The 24,806-nt window shown below is 42.4% G+C and overlaps 1 protein-coding gene across 1 annotated transcript in view; it reads right to left on the bottom strand.

Annotated features, from left to right (window-relative positions):
• Positions 1 to 4,682: 4,682 nt before the first annotated feature.
• The window catches only part of ARVCF (ARVCF delta catenin family member), a 169,509-nt gene continuing 149,385 nt past the window's right edge, over positions 4,683 to 24,806 (bottom strand). Inside the window, 8 exon segments of the mRNA XM_035895366.1 lie at positions 4,683 to 4,784; positions 6,894 to 6,985; positions 12,901 to 12,954; positions 14,203 to 14,293; positions 14,878 to 14,989; positions 16,599 to 16,791; positions 18,162 to 18,312; positions 19,270 to 19,397. Coding sequence (XP_035751259.1) covers positions 4,683 to 4,784; positions 6,894 to 6,985; positions 12,901 to 12,954; positions 14,203 to 14,293; positions 14,878 to 14,989; positions 16,599 to 16,791; positions 18,162 to 18,312; positions 19,270 to 19,397 — 923 coding nt within the window.

Raw genomic sequence — 24,806 nt, 5'->3', positions numbered from 1 at the left:
ATCACCAGACCTGGTTCAAAGTACCTTGCTTTGGACTTCAGCTGGTGGGCTGGTAATACCAGGCGATAGTCTCACATGCAAGTCACCCCCAATCCATTTTCCTTCCTCAATATCCAAACAAGTTTGATGAGAAAAACAAACCACAGTGATGTAAATGATGGGTTATTGCTACGTACTTGGGAATTTGTTGTTACTGTAAGGCATGGGAAGGGCAGGGGTAAGACGTGTGATTCCCAGGGGAAGTCTTGGCCCACGGACTTGGTATTTGACTTCTTTATACACCACCCTTTGCTTTTCTGCAGCAATAAACCACATTGTCAGCTCACAACTATGCTGGCTGTCATGAACGCTTACCCCCAGGAAAACAAAGAACAGTTTGCTACAATGACCTTGGGCAGCCGCCGCCATCTAACCTGACGGGGAGGTTTGCTTATCACAGGATGCAGTGTAAATACAAACAGGATTTTTGGGGGAAAGTGGGACAGGGTCTGAATTTGCTTCTCAAATACTCCTCGGTGGTTTTACCCCACTAATGACAGAGACCTAACTAAATTCTGATCCAGATTTTGAGTGTCCCTGTAGCGCCCCACTGAGAGCCACAGGTTATCTGGGATAGGAGGTCGTGGACATAACTGGCCCCTAGTCACTTCAATTCCCCCTTCCTGCAGTTTTCTCTCTTAACCTCTTGCTAGCTTTGAAGTATCTGTACAATAACTAAATCACAAACTCTTAGCAGAGACTCCTTTCAACAGTCAGGTTTTTATTTTAAGTGAACTTTTGCTCAGACTCCTTTGGTAAATATATGGTTTGAAGTAGATCAGGGACAGTCTGACAGCACGGCCCTTCTCTTACACTGTTCTAATCAGCTACAAAGCAGGTTCCATTGCTAATTACTGAGCGTTTTTAAAAAAATCCTTTCATATACAAAAAGAATACACCAAGTACATAACCAAAAGTGATATAAAACTCTTCTGTGTAGCTTGGTTAAAAGGGTCTCCGCGTATTGGCAGAACAAGTATGAAAAGAGCACCATTGATATAATATACAGTCAGACTATGTATCTGGTTTCATTGCCACACTTCATGTCTACACACAGAGAGACACTGCCCCGACACAAATGCAGATAATCACAGATGTATCTCTTTGCTTCCCTTGATCCGCTGAGCATCTTTGGCCCAATAGGACTCTCATGCAGGTGAAAAAGCAAATCTTTGCTATCTTAATTTGCTCCAAGCAACTTCACCTTCCCCAGGATCCAGAAGTGACCGCTGCAACGTACGTGGAAGATGAGGGTCAAAAAGGGAGGGTGCGAAGGAGCACACGTATCACCCACATCACTGACAGCTTCTGGCATCAGTCTTTTTCCCTGAATCAACAAATGCTTCCCTCTCCTGCAAACTACTTTACATGGTTTTGTTAACCTATCCTCTGCACAACAATATATATATATAGATATATAGATTTTTTTTATTTATATATATGTATTCATGTCAAATTTTTAATATACTCAAGAATATACAAAGCTCTTGGTACTTGCTTTTTTTTTTTTAAAGTTTTTAAAATTTTTTTACAAAAATTTTAGATGTTTACTATTACAGTAATATTTTGGGGGAGGTGAGGTTGTTGGATATTTCCCCTTTTTAATTACAAAGGAAACGGCAGGCACTGAAAACCGCAAATGATGTTTGCTAGATTCAAAAATGTGCTTTCCAGTCACACCGTTTTTAGGAGCTTGTTTATAACTACACGTGGCAATCAAAGAACAGTGGCAACCAAACAAAATCAGCAAAAGTCCTCTGATGCTACTAGTGAGACATTTGCTTTCTATTCTCATCTGCTGCCCGCCCTTGACCAGTGCCTGGAGAAAACCAGTGATCTGAAGTCGTTTAGTTCACGGCATTACCAGATACCATATATGCAGAGTACGTTCTCGTGAGGTAAAAATTCCCCCTTACACGAAGCAGGCCTTGGCGTCTTAGAGGAGAACTGTTGCACATGGGTGATTTTCACACCACGTGAAATACGTGATCTCAAAACAAAGCCAAAGGAACACAGAAATCACGATGATGATTTAAAAAATGCCAAACCAGTTCCCTTTGTGGCGTTTTTCATCAGGATCTATAGCCCAAAGCAAACATGGATCCAACAGTGATAAATTTACCATCAAATATAAGTGACAGACCCATCTAAAATTTATAGCATGTTCAAAATAAGACATCCTACGAAATAGCTCCTATTTTCTTCCAATGTGTTAACAGCTATGGCAAAAGAAATTGTTAATCATCATCAATGCAACACCGGTACATTTAAAAATATAAAAGCTCCTTATTGCAATCTTTGAGAACACAAAAATAAAAAGCCAGCCAGCTCCATTTTTCAGCATAGATTTCTGAACCAGGGACACTGAAACCTTCAATAAACTGCTTTTCAATATGTGGAAATAAAAACAGAGCCATTACAGAATTCAAAAGGCAGAAGTATTGTACACCAGATTATAATGATAATATAGCACTGTGATTGATATAGCTTACTCTAAAAGCGGATTATACAGCTTGCATCAATTTTGTCATCCACTCTCCAGTTCATTTGACCAGAGTTTAATAGTTTTTGTTCTGTACTTCTTCCCTTCATTGAAATCCAATAAACCCACTCAACATTCCTGCACTTTCTGTGGAAATAATAAAGAAAACCTAAACATTTTTCAAAAAGCCTTTAAAAATGTTAGATTCACAGTTCAAAAGAAATCCCTCAAAACAAAAAACAAAACAATGAGCCCCAAACCAGAAAAGTGCTATTTATCTTCATGGCTACACCTACGATATTATTTCAAATATTCTGCAGTTTCTCTTGTGAAGCTGTCTTCTTTGCGTGACCTTCACTTCTCATACTTGGCACTATCCACACATTAGAGTCACCTAAGAACGCAGCCAGCTAGATGGAAGCTTGGATTCCCTTCTTGTCTTCTTTCTTTCTTCTTGCAGGGGTGGGAGGGAGAGGGAGGTGGTGGTTATTTCTAGTGGGAATGTAACTGAGTTAAAAAGCAAATTGTCTCGCTGTAAGGCATGGTGCTCCGGGGTTGGCAATGGCAGTCAGTTGTGTTTTCTCCCCACATCCTCCTAGAACCTGCAGCCTGGTCAGTGATGCAGCGCCCTCCCAATCTGAATGGCAGTGGTGACTGATGAGATCCTCTGTGTCGATTCAATGTTTGTTTCTCCCCCTCAATTAAAAAAAATGTGGTTGGACTCTAGCCCTGCAAAACAAAGTCAAAACTGATTAATACCAGCAAATAACATGACCCTGGTGATCTCCATCACCCTGTGGTAGGACAGTGACTGGAATTGCCAATCTATCCCCAATATATGGGTTCCTTGAAGGGTACAACTGGGAGAAAACGAGCAGACTTCATTTTTCAAAGCCTGTACCCACCCTGTAAGCCTTCACTGCTCAGAGGAAGAGTGCAGGAGTGAAACGTACAGGCATTACACACAAAGATTTATCTCTGCCCTTTGGCTAAGCCAAGGCTGACCACGCAGTGCTGACCAGCTGTGGGAAGCAACGGTGCCAGGGTCTGCTCCGCGGCTACATGAGAGTACCTGGCAATGCTGAAAGACTGCTCTGGGCAGGCGCTTCCACCCCAGGAACAGAAACAATCTGTAAATGTTTCACGCTTATACTAGACTGTTGAAGGAGGTGGGGAAAAAGAAAACACCCCACCCCCCAAGAACATTACAGGAGTTTTCTCTCCCACTAATGCAAGTGATTTCCATGTGGAATTACGGGGGTGGATGATGCTCTATGTTTTGGAATTTGGGCCTTTAAAGGCCTATTGTCCACTCTGATGGGAAAGTTGCCCAGGGACTCCACAACAGTCACTAAGATTTTTCTTTAGTCATAGCCAGGGGCACAAAACCTGCTGTTCCCAACACAGCATCACATCTGATGGAGTGCCGGAAGGTATAACCGGGGTAGAGGGCTGTCTAGCAAGACAGCCAGAGACAGATTAGAGTGAAGAAAGGCCAGTGACATTACTGAGGAACTTGGCACGTGGCAAAGGCAGAGAACGAGGAAGCAACAAAAAAAAAGAAAAAAAGAAAAAAAGCACCTTTCTTTAGCGACAGGGAGAAAAAAAAAAAAGGAATTGAGAAGTGGGAGTTGTGGGGCAATGTTTGTTTTTTAACCAAAGTCACCTCTCTTTGCAAAGTAACTTGTGTACAGCCAGCAGCTTTCCTGCAGATGGGCAGGGCTGTGTAATTCATGGGAACCTCAAGAGACATCCATAAATAGTCAAGGATATGCTTTTCCTTAAGTCTCAGGCTAATCCTTATAATGAGCATAGAGGGAAAAAATGGTTGGAAGTAAGAACACACCATTCAAATTCATTCCCATGGCCTAACAGCAGAAACCTTTCACATTTCAGCTGACAACCAATCATTCACGGTATTAATTTTCTGCCTGGTTATTTGACAGGTTATTTTTTAATCAAATAGTGGTGTTTGATTGTGTTTCATTAAAGATACACTGAATAATATAAATGCCATTTTTTTAAAATGCATTTTCATTTGTCTGAAAGGACCCAGTTAAGCAGTTAGCCTTGAAGAGATTCCACAGCGATACAGATCATGCACAAGACAAGTTAATCACTAGCACCAATTACCATTAAAAGGACCTACCATGCATGCAAATTAGACCCAGGAGTCAACAGGCTGGGGTTTAATGTCACGGGCATCCACCAGATTCACCGAAGCCCTGTTACTCCTGTTAATGTTTTTCCTATTTGTGTCATTCTGCAGCACAGGGTGAGGAGTTAAAGGCAAAACAGAGCGGATTAATCAAACAAAACCACCAAACAAGTCAGCTTAAACGAGCACAAGGGAAAATTAGTTGTAGAGAAAGAAAAAAGATCAGCAAAGACACAATACTGACAAAAGCATCTGCAATGGCCAAAAGGCCACACTGTCCTGCCATCATTATTCATAATTCTCAGCCACTCCTGGGCCTCAGAGCCATGGTTATTGAACAGTTCACAAGCCAGAAGACCCCACAGACTGATTCTGCTTCACAGCATAGGGAGAAGAAGTAGCAGCTACTCAGCTCTGCGCACCTAAGGGCACGGCAGCGCATACCTTGGGTGTGTACAACAGGCTGAATTTGGGTTACCCTCTGTCCTTAAACCTGAGAGGCAGCAGAGACTACGGGAGACCGCATTGTTGAGGTGAAATGTTTTTCCTCTTTTTCTCATGAAAGCAAAGCAGCTACTCACGGAACTTTGGGTTGCGCTTCACTTCAGACATACACTGGAGTTTGGCCTGCTTAATGTGATTTTGAGGGTTGTATTGGACCAGTTTAATGAATTCTGACTGGCAAAAATAACAAGTATTTGTTAATTTTCCTGCCGTAGCTGATTTTCCATAGAAGGACATTTTCTGTCAAGCTCTTATTGATCAACATTCTTATGTCACTTAACGCATCCATTCCCACTGCCTCCTAGCAAAACTTACTAGAACTGTGATGAGGGAACTAGCAGGTTTATTTTGTTGACACTGGTTCAGTCAGGGCCATCTCTTGCCACACTGGAGCAAGGGGGCACACTGCATGACATGAGTAATCAGCTCAGTTTTATCAGTTCCAAAAACAAATGAAGGAACACAACCACCTCTACCAAAAAGTCCACCTGGGCAGCTTTCAACAAGGGTGCAGCTATACCCAGAACTGGCAAATTGAAGAGTGTGATCTGTGCTTAAAAAATGTCCAGCTGGATCGAAGCCATCCTCTCTCCAGGGTGTACCTTCAGGGAAAGGCAGGACATCGCAGGAAATGCATGACCAGGCAAGTTAACATCGGCAGACCAATGCAGCAGGACATCTTCCTAATTCATGATCTATGGAAATATTTTTCTCCACAACACATTCTTATTTCCCTGGTTCAACAATAGTGGGTTTTCCTTTCAATTGACTGAAGTTTAATTGTTTCCACTGAACATGAATCACCTGGATTTTCTGATATTATCAGCACCGTGCTGAAGGTTGTTAAGGACAGCCTTCTGCAGACTAACAATAGTGTTTCCTACCACTGACTCTTGTTTCACTGAGTCCTCCTTTTCCTCCCCTTCCTTCTCGAAATTACTTCCCCAGGGGAAAACACAAGCTTGTTTTGAGGCCAGGGAGAACGGACGTCCACAGCATTAAGCAACTTTTAAGAAGGTCTGCTGAGAAGGCATAGCAATACAACAGAAATTACACAGAGCCTAACAAGCCACATTTGCACGCAACCCACAACACAAAGAGCTTTGTGAAGGAAGATTTTCTTTTCTTTATTATAAATTTGTCTAAATTTGGTTTTAGAAGGCACACACATAACTATGCATGTGTCTCTGTCCCTCTCCACCTCCTTGGCCTATGCACATAGTCCACCGTCAGGACTGTGAATGAGTGTTGGGGAAACGAATACTGTTCACCACACTGCGGTACACAGACACACAAGCTCACACCTACTCACGCTGCAAACAATAAAGCAGTGTGACAGCCTGAAGTGACTATTCTTGAACAAAGTCTGAGCACACTTATACACTTTAGTGCTAGGGAATGCTGCCTGGATGAGGGTAACAGAAATAACACTTCTGTTTTTACAACCTCATCCATTTACAAGAATACAGCGATTGCCTGCATTTGCTCCTGCACTGGGAAGCAGCATTTTGTTTTTATTTCCAGTTAGCCAAGTGCTAAGTTATGAAATGGTGGCTGTATCTGAAAAAAAAAGGAAAAAGACAACCAAAAAAAAAAAAAAGCCCATTGCAACCCCCTGGTGAGTAACCACCCTGTATCTCTTGCTGATGACACCAGGCTTCCTTTCTTTTACAGGCACTAATTAGCGTTCAGCAGAAAGGGGAAGCTCACTTTTAAAGGTTCTTTCTCCGAGGCATCCCCTGTGTTATCACTGGTCTTGTATTTGCGCTCCTTGTCCCGGTGATCGATGGTGGAGTACCCATCTGAGGAGAAGTAACATGACAGTCAGGCATGACGCACAAACAGAGCAAACCCAGAGCTGATGCTAGCAGAATTCTTCAGCAAAGAAACAGGAAAATAAACCATCACAACCCAAAGATGCTGGCAGCCTGCTTTTCACAGGTGCTCCAGCTCTGAAATTTCATTTTTACCAGCTTAAAACAAAACAGAAAAGCCCTCTTTTTGTATCACTGCCAGATGCTGGCACTCATTAGCAAGCAGCACTGTTTTCATCCCAGCCTGCTGCAGTTTTTAGCATGCCCAAGGAAAGCAGCAAGTTGTCAACTCGCGCCTTGTGGCTAATGAGCTCCAAATTCAGCCCAAATCTTGTGTTCCTTGCTTAGCAGCCTGATTAATTGGCTGTGTTCATTCTCTGAATGCTCTGCAGCATGTTCCCACTCTTCCTGAGCCTGACTACTAGCAGGACATGACAATAATTTGGAAGAGTCTCTTTCAGAGCACTGAGAAAAAGGGCCTGTCGATTTGGAAGAATCTTGATGCAAACCCTGCTGTGCTTGGACCATCCTTCATCACAAAGTAGCACCTGTTGGTGCTTTTTCTCCTGACAACTAAGAAACAATATGAAAGCACGATGAACACAAGGAAGAAAAGTGTGAGAGGGTTTTTCTAAAGAAATGGCTCTAATTATTTCAGAACCTTTGCTTTGAATCATTGTCAGCCGACGTAAATCTTAATTTGTTTTCCCGATGCATCAGATTTCCCTCATTATCAGTGACAAATAGATCCTCTCCTGCTCTGACAGCATTGTAATCTGACGTGAGTGACACTCAAATGTATAGCTCCCTGTAGGCTTTTGTTTTCCCCTGTGTAATTGAGGGATCATTAATGTTTTCATGTCCTGACAAACTGGGTTCTTAGAATATCACAAAAAGGTTTTACATAAACCACCAAAATGCTCCCCTCTCGGTTTATTACTTGCCTGCAACAGGTCATTAAGAAAAAACAAGTAATGTTTTTTGTGGGGTTCCCAGGGCGTCTCGAGGCACTGTTTGCCCACACGACAAAAGCACACGCAGCTGGAGTGACTTGTACCAAACACAGTCGCAGAGCAGGGCCCTAAATGATGTTTATGCTGGCCACAGCCAGGTTAAGTTTTCAAAGAGCTGTGGTTTTCCTATGCATCTTAGGAATCAGAGAGCACACAGGCCTGCAACAAGCACCTGAAGCAGCATATGTTTATGGCACCGTGGATAGTATCAGATTATTTAACTGCGCCTAAAAATAACTGAAGAATTTTTGAGCTATACATGTAGCACATGGATCCTAAAGCATGAAAATAATTGCTACACAGGGCTTTACCTGCAATTATTTGTTGGCAATGAAGATGCCCAACGTTCTTGGCTATTCCTTTCAAACAAAAAATACTACCAGCTGGATCCAGCTACCCAGCCAGCATTTGTGGAGGAACGCATGACCAATAATTCTCTTTCAAATGACAGGCATGAATACTGCTAGTAAGTCACGTCCTCATCTAAAGAGTCATCATTTATTTAGGAGTAAATAGTTCACATAGGTATGTCCTTAAGTGATGGAAACATGCTGACTCTCCCCTCCCAATCAAACAACTGAGGGGTAGCTTTTTACAATCTAATATTAATTATACTCAGAATGATGTAACGGATCACTTTGCCTTTTTGTAGTGCCATCATCATGGGTGATGCACAAACATTTTTAAATGAATTGCCAAGATACAAAGGAAACCTTTAACGTACCCCCAGAAAGAAACAGCTAATAAGTGAAGTATGGGCACTGTGATACTTCCCAGGGAGCAAGGTCAGAAATAAGGACTGTAATCACAAAAAATTAAAGAGTGCAACAGATCTTTAATACTACTAAAAAATTAAAACCCCATGCTTAGCCAGGACAGCAGCAACAGGAAGATCAATCTTTTGCACAGTGGCAGTAATCTAACAACAAAGAACGGTCGAGAACTTTGTTCTTTATATCTAAGTTCCAATGTATTTTGCACTTCATTTGCAAGCCTGCTGCTGTGTGGTCTGCATGCTAACGGTGCCACACACATCAGCGCTAATGGATTATGTGCTTCTAGAAACCACACGCTGTGCTACGACTCTGTCAAGATATGCAGCAGCAGAGATAGGAAGTTGTCCTGGTTTCGGCTGGGACAGAGTTAATTTTCTTCCTAGTAGCTGGTATAGCGCTGTGTTTTGCATTTAGTACTAGAAGAATGTTGATAACACACTCATGTTTTGGTTGTTGCTGGGTGGTGCTTAGACTGGCCAAGGACTTCTCAGCTCTCAGCTCTGCCAAGGGCACAAGAAGCTGGGAGGGGACACAGCTGGGACAGCTGACCCCAACTGACCAAAGGGCTATTCCAGGCCATATGACGTCCTGCTCAGTATATAAGCTGGGGGAAGAAGAAGGAAGCGGGGGGACGTTCAGAGTTATGGTGTTTGTCTTTCCAAGTAACCATTACGCGTGATGGAGCCCTGCTTTCCTGGAGATGACTGAATACCTGCCTGCCCATGGGAAGCGGTGAATGAATTCCTTGCTTTCCTTTGCTTGCGCAGCTTTTGCTTTCCCTATTAAACTGCCTTTATCTTAACCCATGAGTTTTCTCACTTTTAACTCTTCTGATTCTCTGCCCCATCCCATTGTGGGGGGAGTGAGCGACGGCTGCGTGGTGCTCAGTTGTCAGCCGTGTTAAACCACGACAGAAGTTCATGATCTGACCTCATAAAATGAGAAATGTCTTGAAGGAGGCTGCATCAGAGAAGTAAAACCTCAGAGCCCGGAGGACCACAGCTCTGCAAAGAAGTTAGAAAGTACTGCTTCTCCCATGTTTCCGATTCATTCTAAAGAGTGATCAGAATTAACTGTTTCTGTGGAATAAAGGACACCTATACAGATCTTACTGCTCCAAGGTATAAGTGCATTATTCTGAGTTAATACAATCCAATGTATAGACAAAAGCTACACTGGTGAATAGAGGCATGCCCCGTTCTCAGCTTGTTTATTCCTCTCTCAGCTTTCTGCTTGTTGGCTTCTGTATGGCTTCACTGACTCTCCCATTCTCTCTGCAGCAACACTTTAATGTCATCACAAATTATGGGACCAAATGCCTGCTGAGTGTCACTCCATCCGTGCCCTCACCCAGCTCTCAACTTACTAAGATCAAACCTCCGGACCCATCAAAAAGGAGGAGGAGAAAGGAAAAGTTATGCCTGAAGATGGGCACACAGGACAGGGGCATCTGAACTGTGTGTCTCTGGTCAGAACAATTCTCAGCTCCCAGATGCTCTTGGCTGACTGACTGTAGGTTAATTGAGGCACAGATGCAGTTTTAGAGAACTCAGAAATACGGCATACAGCCTTGAGACCACAGTTCTGCTGCTTCTACGGACAGCTCAGGGTCACAGCCACCCTCAGGCAGCACCGTGGCAATAAGCATTGATGATCTTCAGATTACTTGGTGCAGAGCCACTTGTCTGGAGCTGATGAAGTCTGACAGACCTGAGCTATCTCTGTGCTGGGCTGTCTAGCGCATCCCCCGGGAATTCGTACTACACGTCTTCTTCCATCTCCCAGGACATCTACGCTCTACCCAGGCCCTCCCATTGCTCCAGACAACAGGAATCTGACTGGTTGAGTACTGCCAGCTGATGGGGAACATATCTTTCTGCCTCCCTAGCCACACTGATAGCGAATTAATTTCCTTTCTAGAGGAGGATGACTCCCCCAGTATTAGCAAACAAGCTGAGATACCAATAGCAATTTTCTTTTTGTGATCTTGAAAAACAGTCAATATGAGTTAACAATAAAGGCCCAAGCACCAAGTCAGCTGAACCCTGATAAAAAGAGGCAATAGAGCAGCAGACAGGCGGTGATGTCCTGGAACAAGCAGTCTTGTACACTGCAGGGGAGCAGCATGAACACTCTGGGCTGGAAGGACCTGGCTGAATGGATGGGTACCTCTAACATGCATGCGGCATGGAAATCCACTGAATTTTGCACTGACACGCTGTAATGTGTTTGAGCAATTGCAGTTCAGTACCAAAGCAGTACACCAGAAAGATAATTATGCAACCTGGAAGCATCTGAATTAAATGAAATGAACAATGAAAACCTGGAGGCAGATGAGAATTCTCTAAAACACAGTGAATATAAATTAGAAAGATCTTAGGGCAAGTGAAGTCAGAAGGAGAGGAAGGCAAGGGAAAAACACACAACTGAAATCAGGGCACAAAAATTCCTGCAATGAAAAGAAATAAGAAGATAAGCTGGGATGCTGAACAACTTTCTCTCGTACTCTCATGCATTTTCTTTGCAAACATAAGTGAGGTCAGTCTCCTGGAGGTTCAATGTAGGCTGGTGTGGAGGATGTGGGGATACAACCAAACTGTGCTTAAGGAGGGACAAACCCAGAGGACTGCATGTTGATGTTCTGCTCCTTACATCTGCCAGTTCACTCCAGAGTGGAAAAAGAACAAAAATTGCAGAATACAACAGGCAACAATGAAGTTAAAATCAGAAAATATAGTCTAGAGCAGCTCCTCATGTAAGTATGCCCCTAAGACAAAAAACAAACGGCACTTGGAAGAGCCTAAAGGAAAGAGAAGTAGTACTAAGGTGTTATTCCAGCTCCTTGGAATTAAGCATAGTAAACTGGATAAATAATTGAGCTCCTTCTCAGCTGACCTCTGAAACAGCACAAAGTTATAGTCATACTGGAGTTAAAAAGCACCCAAGAGCTGGGGTCAGGAAAATTTGACAGATTTCAATCTTCTAATAGTGATGAAAAGATTGGAGAACAGAACGGCCCAGAGAATCTGCCTGATGTTGTACATATGCTGTTAATTTGCATTTCATTTTATACTCAGAGCCATACCAGTAACTGCTGAAAGCACAAGGCAACAATTAATATTGCGACTATAAACAATCAGCACTGCCCATACTGCAGCACCTGCCAGCACACAGCTACCCTGCCAGGCAATCTTCTCTGAAGTTATTTCGTTCTATTGTGAGAACAAATGCTTCAGTGTTCCCTTAGGCAAAATACATATGGACAGTTGATTCATGGCAGGTGGCATCTCATTTTTCTAAGAATACAAAAGGTAATATATACCTGTTATTTTAACTGCTGAACATGCTTGGCTCTCAGCTTGGTTCTAACTTGCTATTTTTTTCAGCTACAATCACAAATAACAGTAGAGCAAACTGTTTGATTTGGAGGCATTAATATAGGTATTTAAATAAAAATAACATCAACTGGAAGATGTAAAGCAAATTCCTGGGAGACCACACAGCACCTTTATCTACCTCAGTAAAGAAAAAAAAAAAACAAACCCAAACCCTCTACAAGTCTTAAACTACAGAGCTTATCAATCTCAAAGCATTTCATTGACAGTAGGTGGCTGTTCTCAGTCCATAGGAAAAGCCAGGCTTGGCTAGATGCAGGCAAATGAAAGGTGGAGCCAGGAATATCACACACACTAACTTAATTTTGGTGTTACCTACAGAAAACAAAGGCAGAATGGATTTAATTTATATTGAAGTAAATTTTCAACTCTTTTTTTTCACCTCTGAATTCCCAGACTTCCAGATCTGTAATAGGGAATGCAGCTGCCTCAAGGGCCAGAGACTAGAATGAAAGCCAGGTCAGTATATCTTCATTATATGCTTTAAATATTGGAGAAATTGGTCTGTACACTCTACATGTATTTAAAAGAAAAAAAAAAAAACAAACCAGATTAAAAAAAAAGACTACAGCCAATCTTTTGTAAGGTAATGTTCTGTTTTTAAATGCCAGCTTTATCCATCTGAAAGAATATCACCTAGAGAAATAGTTGAACTTTCCCATGAGTGACAGTGCACTCTATTGAAACAGACGGAGGGTTTGATCTATGACTGAATTTACCTGGGCCAAGTTCATCCATAGGTATCATATCACGACTCCCAGTCTTCTCATTATCTATAAAACAGAAACATTGAAATGACTTTGAGTTACATTTACTTTTCTCAACACCTGGTATTTTTAAATTAGTCACAGAACTAGAAAGGTCCATAAAGTACTGAATGCAGAGACTATTGTAAAAAAACAAAACAAAAAGCAACCAACAAAACCAAACAACCCCCAGCCTATGCTACTGTTATCCATTCAGAAAGGGAAGTTTGATTTAAGCTCTCCAGAGAGCACATGTAATCCTTGTATTTTCTGCTTTGGCACTGTAATGTAGAACTCCCTCTCTCCAAGCGATAACAGAAACCGCAGTTCTGCTTTAAACTACCTACCGCTGTTAACAAGCTTCTCTCTGGTCTCTCCAGAATAGAAGAGAAAGAAAATAAGTAAGGGTGCAGCTTCATGTGGCACACAATCCCACCTAGTAGCCTGCTGAGCCAAGAGAAAGCTAACCCACGAAGAAAACAAGAAGTTCATTGTCAGATCAGCGAACTGACCCAAGTCACCCTCTGTCTGCATAACCTGCCAGATTTGGTCACAGACAGGGAAGGTGGAAACAGGCAGGGCAGTGTGGGGCCGTCTTTTCTGCAGTAATCTGCAGTTAAACCAGGTAAAGCGTAACATGGCAAACTCTGCTGTAGGAGACTAAGATTTCTGAGAAGAAATTTTGACATCTGAGCATTAGAAACTAGAACCAGATTCAGAGACAAAGCAATCATAATGGAATTAAAGATGGAGCTACACCAGTGTTGGTACGGCTGCATCAGGCCACATGAAAAAGCACAGACAGGTTTAGCCAGTGTTTGGATAAACCATCTCCAATGAAAAAAACCTGCACCGCAGAGGAAGCAGCACTGCCAAAACAGGCCCATTTCTTTAGAAAGGAAAAGGCTCCAGTACTGAGTAGGGGTAAGGCCAAGCCCATTGCCTGGCTGAAGGCAAGATGCATTAATGCATAACATTGTCAACCAAGGCTGTTCTCTTTCGAAGTTCCAACTCGCATCCATCCCAAATTCTCCCAGAAGATGTAACTGATGATGTTGCATGCAAGTTGAGAAAACAACGTCAGTAGTGTACATTTCACAAGGGAAGGAATACTATTCATATCCAGCTAACAGGACTGAGCCTTTTGGGACTGTGGAATAAAAATCACCGCACAAGTAAAATATTTTTACCCCCTCACGCCATAACACACACGTGACAAATCCAGAAAACAAGCAAACAAAGCACGATAGAAAATCGATAGAGAGCAGAACTGACCTTGACTTTTATCCACCAGAGGCAAAGTGCTGTCGTCATAGCCAGACCTGCCAGCAGTACCTTTGGAACCCTTTGGAGTTGCAGAAACAGACTAGGAGACAAAGATCACAGAAATATGAAATTGCTACTCAGGGAAATTGAACAAGAAAAATAAACGAACCAACAGTATGGAGAGAGATTATGGAATGCTGCTAAGCCCCCCTTCCGTTGGTAATATGGCACAGGAGTATTTTTTATTTTCTTAGAGATTTGTTACTGGAATTTTTTTCCTGTTATGTAAATGGCAGCATTGTTGGTCTGTAAAAGGAGCAAAACCTTTTCACAAGGAAAGACGAGGAGGCTGCATGTCAAGAACAGGTGGCTGCCCTACGCTGCTAGATGGAACGTTTCAAACGAGAGACAACTAAGAAAAGACATGTTAAGTCTTCCTCCAGTAAAGCACAAGCATTTGGCCTATACTTCCAAAAGCTAAAAAGATACATTTCACGTGCTGAAAAACATACCCAGCAAGATCATGCACGATGCTGTGACTGAACAGATTACCAGACATTTTTCTACCACCTAAAAGAACACAACCAAAGCCCACAATCTATCAGACTGTAATATTATTATTAAAGTTAGGACATCTTCCACTCAGGCATTTCCACAACTAAATCTAAGGGCCAGCACCTTTACCTGGAAGTGTGATTTGTTCCACCCATCCTTCTGCAGGGCATTTCGTAGTTCTTTATAGCTCCAGATCATCTGAAGAACGTGAGATGCTGCTTTTGTTTCTCTGGGAGACTGGCTGATTTGCAAGATAAAATTAGAGCTTAAGTATCAAGCAACGTAAGATTACTGATGTGTTGACCTCTTTGCACCAGAACAATATCCAGGAGATAACCCAGTACTTCACACAGCTGTTCTCTGAACCTGTAAGTTCTAGGATATATGTGAAATCATTCAGTGACTTCTTCATATATATAGGTATTTGCTGACAAAAAGAAATCCAAATGGAAGTTGCAAATTGTGCAAATTCCTGGGTTTTCATGTGTATTGCTGGGCAAACACTGAGGCCAGGATGACCCTTTTGTCTTGTAGCTGTCATTAACAAAAACTAGATGGATTCCATCCTGCCTGGATTTATTTAGAAAAAAACCCAAACAAAACGAGTTCTAAGCCACTTTTCAAACCTTCACCCCAACTTACACCTATTCGTCACAATTCAGTGAAGTTGCTTCATGGTTTAGAGTACCTTACAAAGCAATTTGGGTCAGCAAAAATTAAGCTTTTTTTAAGCAGAAAATGAAATTTTATCCATGCTTTCCTAAGTCAGTACACAAGCACGCTCTATAAAATAATACAGGGCTAGATTCTTGGTTGGCTCTCCTATTTGATAACGATGGAACCCAACAAATTCTTCACACCCCATCTCTCCTACCCTAAAAGACTGTTAGGAGAGATGGAGGCCAAAGTCATGGACTAAATAAACCTAATGGACATTTTAGAGGGATGGCCCATAGACTAAGGGTATGATATCTGTGTGTATATATCAAAAGATGGGGAAAGTGGTGGTGATTAACTGGAATCTATTGGAAAGGGTAGGACCTGGGCATGATGTAGATGGTATAGAATAAGGGGTGGATACTGCCTTGGTTTCAGCTGGGATAAAGTTAATTTTCTTCCTAGTAGCTGGCATAGTGCTGTGTTTTGGATTTAGCATGAGAAGGATGTTGGTAACACACTGATGTTTTAGTTGTTCCTAAGTAGCACTTACACCAGTCAAGGACTTTTTCAGTTTCCCATGCTCTGCCAGGTGCACGAGAAGCTGGGAGGGAGCACGGCTGGGACAGCTGATTATGTCAAAAGTTTCCTGAAAGCACACCTATACGTCTAACTGGCTGAACTATACCAAACAGACTTTTCTCTAAAGCAGAGTCTTCACAGAACTGCAGAGTGAAAATTTGTCACTTCCAATTACCACCACCAGCCCTTTGGCCAGAACGATTACTACACATCATTAACCGTTTTATTTAAAAGAAACAGGTTTCATCACTGGCATTCCAGGAATGGAATGCTGCCCCAGGAAGGCGGCCTCCCACACTAAAAATAAAGGTCATGGTTTCACTGCAAATGATGTCTGCTAAATGCATACATGGTGCTAAGATGTATCTGACAAGGAGAGAGCATGTCTTAACATGACTGAAGTGACTACTCAATTAACTTGTTTTTTAAATCAAGTAAACCTATTAAAGGTGCTGACTGTTTTTACTGTGCATATATTAATTGCTCTAAAATTAAAGGCTCTGAAAGGTTAGGATGCTTAATTACTTTCACAAAGCAAAAGCTGCTGTTCATAGTGACATTTTTATGTTTGCACTCAGTTCTTACACATTTTGCTTTCAACGGTCACTTACCTTGACTTGCTGATAGCTACCAGCTTCTGAATGCCCTGTGTCTGGATCAGAGACCTTGCATTTTCTGAGCTGTCAGTAATGATTTCATGGATGGTATTCAACACTGCAACCACTGTATCCTCTTCCAGGTTCTTTGCAGATCTCTGCTGCCTGCTGGGCAAATTTCTTACCAGCTCACCCATGGCATAACTACCTAGATAAGGGGAAGAGATACCATTAGTCAGCCCTAATAATCATTTCAGCTTCCCATCCTGAATGATAAAACTCAAGGGTGTTTGCCAGGTCAAAAAACTTTATAATGCACAAAGTCTTGAACCTCAAGACTGCAACCTAACAGTGTATTTATCATTCATTATTTCAAGGTGATTGAGAGTTGATACCCAAGACAAACTCTTTCATCACGAACACTAAAAGGTATTGAGGGGAAAAAAACCCCAATCTTTATTGGGAATTTTACAGCCAGCATCTATCATACTTTGCAATGCCCGAGGCAAAAAGCATCCAGTAGCTGCTGCTAATGCCACATATTCATGCTAATACACGCACATGGCTTACTCAACTTAGCCTTGTAATAGGCCTTCTGGGGCAAGGTGTGCAGCCATGCATTTATTAACCTTCCCCCAGCAAAGGTAAGAGTATTTCCTCCTGGGTGCAGTTAGCCTTCTCAGTGTATAGTACCGGAGAAAAAAACGAGTCCAGAGTTTATCGCTCCCAGGTGTCCGTCTGTACCATTTGCCTAGCTGCACCTCTGAACTATTAAAAAAAGAACCTGATGTATTAAGGCAGAATCCCACCTTGCTATTTGTTAGTATCGACTTGGATGATGGCACTAAACATGTGACCAATATTTCCTGGCCCGACAAGGTTATAGTTTAAACCAACACATCAGTTAAATAGAGAGGCATCCAGAGGAAAGCTCAGCTAACAGCTGAATCTTTCAGATTCCTGCTTACGGGCAGGTGAATTCTTATTTATCCCTTTGGATAGGAGCTAGTGAGCACGGCTGAAGAACTAATCTGAAAAAGAGTAAGTTGTTTGGTATCCAGCTTCTAAAAGCAACTACCACGCAAAAGGATAAGAAGGGAAGGAGGAAGCGAGAAAAAAGGGACAGCTCTAGAGCCCACTACACTTCCCCACATTAGCTTAGCACGCCAAGGGCAAAACTCCCACTCTAATCTAAACAGCAAGCCTAAGGAGCAACTTCTCTGTGACCATCATGTGAGACTAGAAGCACAAGTGCCATGTCAGGCAGACCTAAGGAAGAGACAAGAAACCTCTTAATCTACCCAATCCTCTGCAAACCTACACACACTCCCCTCTCCTGCAAAAATCCACATCTGGTTTTACTCCCGAGTTAAAGAATTCTGTCAAACCACAGCTTGTTTGAATGGGCTGGAAATACATTCCGAGATGACAGCCCTCCACTCGGTGGCTACAGAGTAATCTTAGATAGCACAGATGGAAACTGCATACAAAATGGATCCTCAGCACAAGTGACAGAAAATGTGAGGCCTCTCAAGGGTATCCAAGATCCCAGCCTGGTTAGAAAAGTTCAGAAGATACCTATGAGATCTTTATTGCGACGATCCATGGAAAGGTTTCTCAGGGCAATTGACACAGCCCTCACAACCTTGTCAGAGTCAGACTGGAGCAGCTCCACAAGCACGGGTAAGCCTCTCTCCTTCCGCACTGTTGCACGGATGTACGTGGACCACTGATCAGAACACACAAGGGAAAAGAAACAACACAAAGTATTATGAGTTCATATACCTGCCCTTTCCTTGCCCCTGGCATTTCTTTCAGTGCTGTAATTCATTTTTTTTCCCCCCTGCAAAGACTAGTTAGGTTGTGTGTGCTGACAAATCTGTAACTTAACCCATCATTCAAGTTCATCAAGCACCAAGGAAGAAAGGATGTAGAAGTTCATCCTACAGCTTAGCAAGCTGCTGGGGAAAGAGGACAGAAATAGAAGGAAAGAGCATCATCCGTCAGCATCTGTTCTGTACACACCTCAGTGTGAAAACATCCTTCTGGATTAGGAAAAAAAAGAGGTCATTTGGAGGGAACAGGAAAGCATCCAAAGCATCCGTTATCTTCCCCCACCTCCAATTTCACGCTTTTATTCTGTTTCATGATTGTTTTTAAAATAAACTGTATTCAAGACAGCTGTGAAACACCACCCCGCTGATCCTCAGGCTGCTGATCAGTCCTATTTGCTGTGTGGTTCTAGAAGCGATCAGGCATACCTTTGAGAGAACTGCCTGATTAGTGCTGGGGATGCTTCAGATATGGTATCAGAGAACACTTTGGAGTGCAGTTTCCTGAGCAATCTGACAATCCAATGAATTAATTATTCAGGACACTTAATCATCGAGCAACAGGTTTTTCTGAATGAACGAAGCAATGGTTAAATGTAGTAGTAAAACCTGTTCATGGTTCAATCATCACGAGTTCAGTGACACTTCTACTACCTAAATGCCATCTGTCCAGAAGGTGCAAAACATCTTTAGTGGGCAAGTAAGATGGAAATAATTTCTTTGTAGCTCCCACCTCCTTCCTTCTTAAAGGAGCTGCAAAAACTCAAAGTAACAGCTCACTTACAACGTGACATAGCTTTGCTCTTTACTTACACAAAGGAAACAAAAGAGATTAAAGAGAAGACTGCACTCACTGTCCAGTTGCCAGCACTGAGATTCTGCAAAGCTCCTGCTGCAGCTTCCAGAGTGTTGAAGTTCTGACTTTCGGTGAGGATGGAGAGGTACAGTCGGACCACATCTGGCTGGTACAGTAATTCAAAGCCTGCAGGTGGGGCAAGAGGAGAACAGAAGCAAGAAAAGCAGAGAAAGCAATATATGAATAAATACATAACATACCTCTTATTTAATCACATATGAGAACAGCCAAGAGAAAGCTACACCACAGAAAGAAGGCTTCTGCCACGTCCAGGACATTTTAACCACAGTTGTTGAAAATGCTGCACATGCGAACCCATGCACAGGACATTTGCCTGGGCTGAAGGTTCCTTTGTTTGTCTTCTGGTTGACAATTCTTTCTGAAATCTGTGCTGTGCTATGCTATACACTGCCTAGCAGGCTGAGTATGTGTGTGTAATAACAAGGTGACAAGAGACAATTTTTTCCTGCAACAATTCTTACTTTGCATCCCTAGACTGGGTTGCAAATTCACCTCACACTCCTGTTTTCATTCAATTCTATCTCAGTACCTTTACAGATACAAACAACAGGGCCAAAGAGAGCAAGTTACACCACCACATCACACCCCCTTCTCACACTTTTGCGACAAAAGAAGGATGCAAGACGTCAAAGTGAACAAAATCCCCAGTCGGTAAGGGCAGGAAGAAATGCTCACTCCAGTTCAAATATTAGGCAAAGAAATACACCAGCATAGTCCCAGAAACACACTGGGAGACTGCGACAGACACACACGTTAACTATCCCCAGAGTCACTGAATCAGCTTTGCAGTTTAAGCATGACAGGAATGAGAACTATTCCCAGCTCTGCCACAGATTTCCTTTTGTGATGCTGCGTAACTGACAGCAGCATCCGTGTCTTGACTTCCTCATCCAAAGGATTAGGATTTATCCATCTACCCATATTAAAAAGGGGATCTTAGGCAAGAACTTCATCATTCCAAGCTGTGCATATTTTGAAGCCATTTTTACCTACCTTTCTTCACTAAGTGTGGCATGACACACTGCATCGAGGAGGGGAGAGTATGCAAGCATCCAGGTAAAGCACTTGCCACACAAACATGATCTGAAAGATCATGGTGCTGTTCAGAGTACGTGGAAAAAAACCTAAATCCCCTGTTTTGGTGAGTGCAGGAAGACACAAGCAACCTATGGTCAATATAGACTCATATGCAGTAACGGTAGCTGGAAGATATTCTGGATTGGTGGCTTTTGGGGTGTTTGCAATAAATAAAGTTCAGCAGACATTATCTAGGACAGGATTTTTGGAAAAATATGACATGAAAGAAAGTATAGAAGTGCGAATGAGCTTGGGCAAAGAGGAAATTTGAAGACTGTTTTGAGCAGAAGAATTTTTTTTTTTTTTTTAATTTGTACACATGAAAAGAATGTTTTTCACATAACAAGATGCTGTCCTAGAAGTGTAGCATAATTCAAAGCAAGTTTTCCACCAGCAAGACAGGAAACCTACAAACACAAATCACTCCCTCTCTTCAGTACTTTCTCTTCAAAATCACCCATCCCTCATATACATGTTTTTCAGTACACATCACAGATTATTGTATTTCAGACATCTCAGATCAAACCTAGAAGCAAGAAGACTGAACAGTGCTATCCCCTATCGAGTGAATATCCTATCTTTGTTTCTTTTTAAAATTCTCTGTTGCTAAAGGCTTTCTGAAATTAAAGCCTTATGTTTCAAATCTGTTTCTCCATATTTTTCATACTAGTTATTGCTGTGGGACTATGTGAATCAAGATCTCAGAACTCAGTACTTTAAACCTCATATAACACCGCCCATAAACACAGGCCATGTTACCTCCTGGATATACAGGCCTTGTTTATCCCATAGAAAGCAAAAAAATACACTTCATCAGCCAAGGGTTTCTTTGCTCCATACACTAAAAAACTGATGTATGCATGAGGATCCATGAGCTCCCCTGTGCTGGCTCGTACTTTCCCTGCTCAGCTTCTCGCATGCATCCCAGCACGCCCGCGTTCTCAAACGCCTGGGTAGTTAACCTGCTCCATGTCTGCGACTGGTTTTAATGCCACCACTTGCTTGCTACATGACACCCTATGGATACATGCAAGCCACAACAGATGGCAATCCCCAAAGGCATCCTGCCAACCCATACTACTTACTTTCCTCTTCTCCAATGTCCTCTCCTTGCGTTGGGATCACTGCCCTCTATATTGAATGCTGAGAAAAACTGTAGTTATTTAATACATGAAGCATGAACAGTTGTACAGCTTTTTTCCATTCCTTGAATAAGTTTGTGATTATCTGACTCCAATATGACCTTCACATCACCTTTTTCCTCTGCCACTTCACAAGGTGAATTGGCAATCTAAGAAATCCTCAAGAAAAAACACCGCTGCCTGATAAGCGTGCAGTATTCCTTTCCTGTACTTAAAAATTCTCTTAGGATAGCTTACTGGAATTTTGACACTGTTATCTTTTAAGGAAGCTTTGCTGAAATGTAAATCAGATCAGCGAAAGAGATGAAGGCAGGTTCATTAACAGATAATAATCATACAGAACACATTTACCACCTCTGTATAAGAACTCAGACTTGCCTGTGGTTGCAGCCTGTGTTCGGCCAGTCTTCCCTGATGGCTTTGTTTTAAAGTGCCTAGTTATAATTTTGGCATACTTGGCAACAGCCCCACATGTTCACCCTCTCCTGTTATTTAAATGCAGTCTACAACGTGCCCTTTCTGTCAGCCTGTACGCTCCTTTTTGGCTGGATGCTCTTCCTTCTTTGCAGCACCTCACTGTGTACAAATAAGAAGATGCAACAACCCTCTCACCTCCACTTACGGACAGAGCTGCATTCCAGGCACGCACCTCCCACTCACTTTCTGGCATTACTTCTCTTCACGCATGAAAGCCTTTCCTTTTTCCTACTTACCAACGTAAGAGTATCTCAAAAATGTCTTCACCTTCTCTCTTTGATAATTCACAGCATTTCCTCTACCAATTACCAGTACATTTCTGCTTTGGGGCATAACCCCTTAGCCCATTTGGTAGATGATTCTCACCTCACTCCGCACATCCCCATTTTCCAGCTGCATTTATGCTTCTGCCCCATTAGCATCCGTTTTAACTGGAGTTAGCAAGCGCTAGCGCTACGCACCATACAGGACCCTCTGGCCTCCCTCACGTCTCTCCCCTTCCCTCAGTCGCTGCATGCTTCCAACACTGCAGCACTTCTGTGTCAGCCTGGCTATGCCAGAAAAAGGCAGGCAGGAGTTGCTAAAACAAAGTATTATGAACGCCTCTCATGGATGGCTGCTCGTTAGCAGAGAGGAGAACCTAACAGTGAGAAAGTTACTGCTGCACCAGAGGGTTTTTCCCTCATTGACAGCAAGCTGACACTTTTCATAAGCGTTATAGTCCCTTAAAAAGAAACAAACAAGTTTTAGATTTTCTCCATCTGCCTCCTGTCCTAATGAATCCAGCTCTGCTATTTATAGGATGCGATTTGTCTGAATTATTATAAATTTCCTACCAGTGGTGTGTGGAGGCCTCACACATTTTTCCATGAAGCGCTTCAAGCACGTTCCTGGGAAGCACAGCTGGTCTCACCTCCATTAAGCACCTGCTTCTCTTCAACACTGATTTCCTTAATTTCAAGATCATCTTAATTATTTTTTCAGGTAATGCTACTTTTGTGCAATATACGGCTAATTGCTTATATCCATTTTTTAAATGGAAATGAGAAAAAGAGGGTCATTAGTGATAGGTAATACATCAAATGAGAAAAACATCCAGTGTTCTTCTTTTTCTTTAAAAGGCTGTTTTAATTATAGCCCAGATTCAGAACTGTCCCTAAAAAGATAATTTCTCCTGGAATAAATGAGACTTTTCCATTCGTTACGGATTTGTGCTGAGTTGCAGTCTACACTGTTTCCTCCTGGAAAAGCATGAGGATAAATCATTTAGTGCTTTTTTTCATTGCAGAAAGCAAAGTAAACAAGCTCACTTTATTAGCTTTTGCCTTTTAGAGAAATGGAAAATGCCTTGGACACTGATGTCATTGTGATTGTCAGACATTTTGCAGCATCTAAGCATTTCCCACAGCTAATGGCATCAGTGTGTATACAAAGGAAGATCTTCCACATTAGACTCATCTTCACCAACATGCTGTAGTCTCATCTTTCTGAGAAAGAGAAGATGAGCTTCTTGGCAGCAAAGTTGTTCAAAATTGGCAAATGGGCTCGTTCCGTGTGAAGTTCACGCTATGAGGAGGTGCCGAGTGGATTAGACTTTATTTTCCCACAGAACAGTGACAGCACAGACAGCAATTTCAATCCTGAACAGAAAACACCTGAGGAATTAACTGGAGGTGATTAGCCACCTCGATCCATTCAATGCTTAGTCCCTGTGCTGAGAATGATGCAGCAGTTCCTGGATTATCTCCTCCACAAACCTATTTGCTTTCATCTTGGCAATGCTGATCCTGTGCCTATACTTAGCTACATTCTGGCAATAATATAAAATATTGCACCAGGTGCCTATCTCTGATATGCCAGCTCAATCCCAAATTCAGACAACTCTTTGGAGCAAGGTTGCCAAATCTATTCCCCTTCACCACCCATCCCGTTTAGGATTTATTCTCCCCCTACAGGCATGGGAAATTATACATGTGTGGATACTAGTTGGATGAGAGTTCTCCCTACTGCTCTAGCAGAAATGCTCTGCTTCATTTTCCATCCCTACAAAAACTCTGGATCGCTGTTTAAAAAGAGAGGCAATTTCACACAAAGCTGGAAGGATACTGGAAACCCTGTAGGAAAATAAAAAAACCCCTAGCCCTGGGTGGGTGGGTGGGGAATCACCAAAATGAACACTGATAGCTACGCATTCTTGCAGTGCTCATAGGCATATTTACATTGGTGTTTTGATTCGGACCAGTTTTTGAAGCGAATTTCCCCACTTACTGCACTTTGGTTCCCAACAGAGAGAAGCGGCAGCACTGCTTGGACTGCTTTTGGGATGAAACTGAACCAAGAGATGCTCTCCAAGACCACACCGAGGGTGTGCTGACCAGGAATGGAAGTTCAAGGGCTGATGTGCCCGTACTGAGCCACACCGCTCGCTACCGTGGCCATCCGCTGCGCTGGCCAGTCCCGAGCGCCAGACGTGACAGCTACCGGCAGATGGAGCGAGAGGAGGCCAAACTGCAACTTCTCTGCAAGGTCATACACTAACAGACTTTGTAGAATAAGAAAGCAGCTCCCTAAGCAACTAGGAAGCTATGAGCCAGAAGAAAAAAGAAAAGAGCAAAAAATCATGTCAGTAGAAGAAACGAACAATTTGATTCTGCAAGAAAGAAAAGCTCCACAGATCTTGGACTCCTGCCCTCTGCCGACAACAGGCTGGTAACTTCATTACAGCCTGTGTAGTTCATTGTTTGCAAGTTAAGCAGTTGTAAACCAGAATTATTTCCTACAGAAATGTTTTCAGGACATGTAAGCAGCAAATCAGTCC

Source organism: Egretta garzetta, unplaced genomic scaffold (assembly GCF_000687185.1).
Source record: "Egretta garzetta isolate BGI_Z169 unplaced genomic scaffold, ASM68718v1 scaffold25, whole genome shotgun sequence".
NCBI lineage: Eukaryota > Metazoa > Chordata > Aves > Pelecaniformes > Ardeidae > Egretta > Egretta garzetta.
This window is presented reverse-complemented; position numbering and strand designations above follow the sequence as displayed.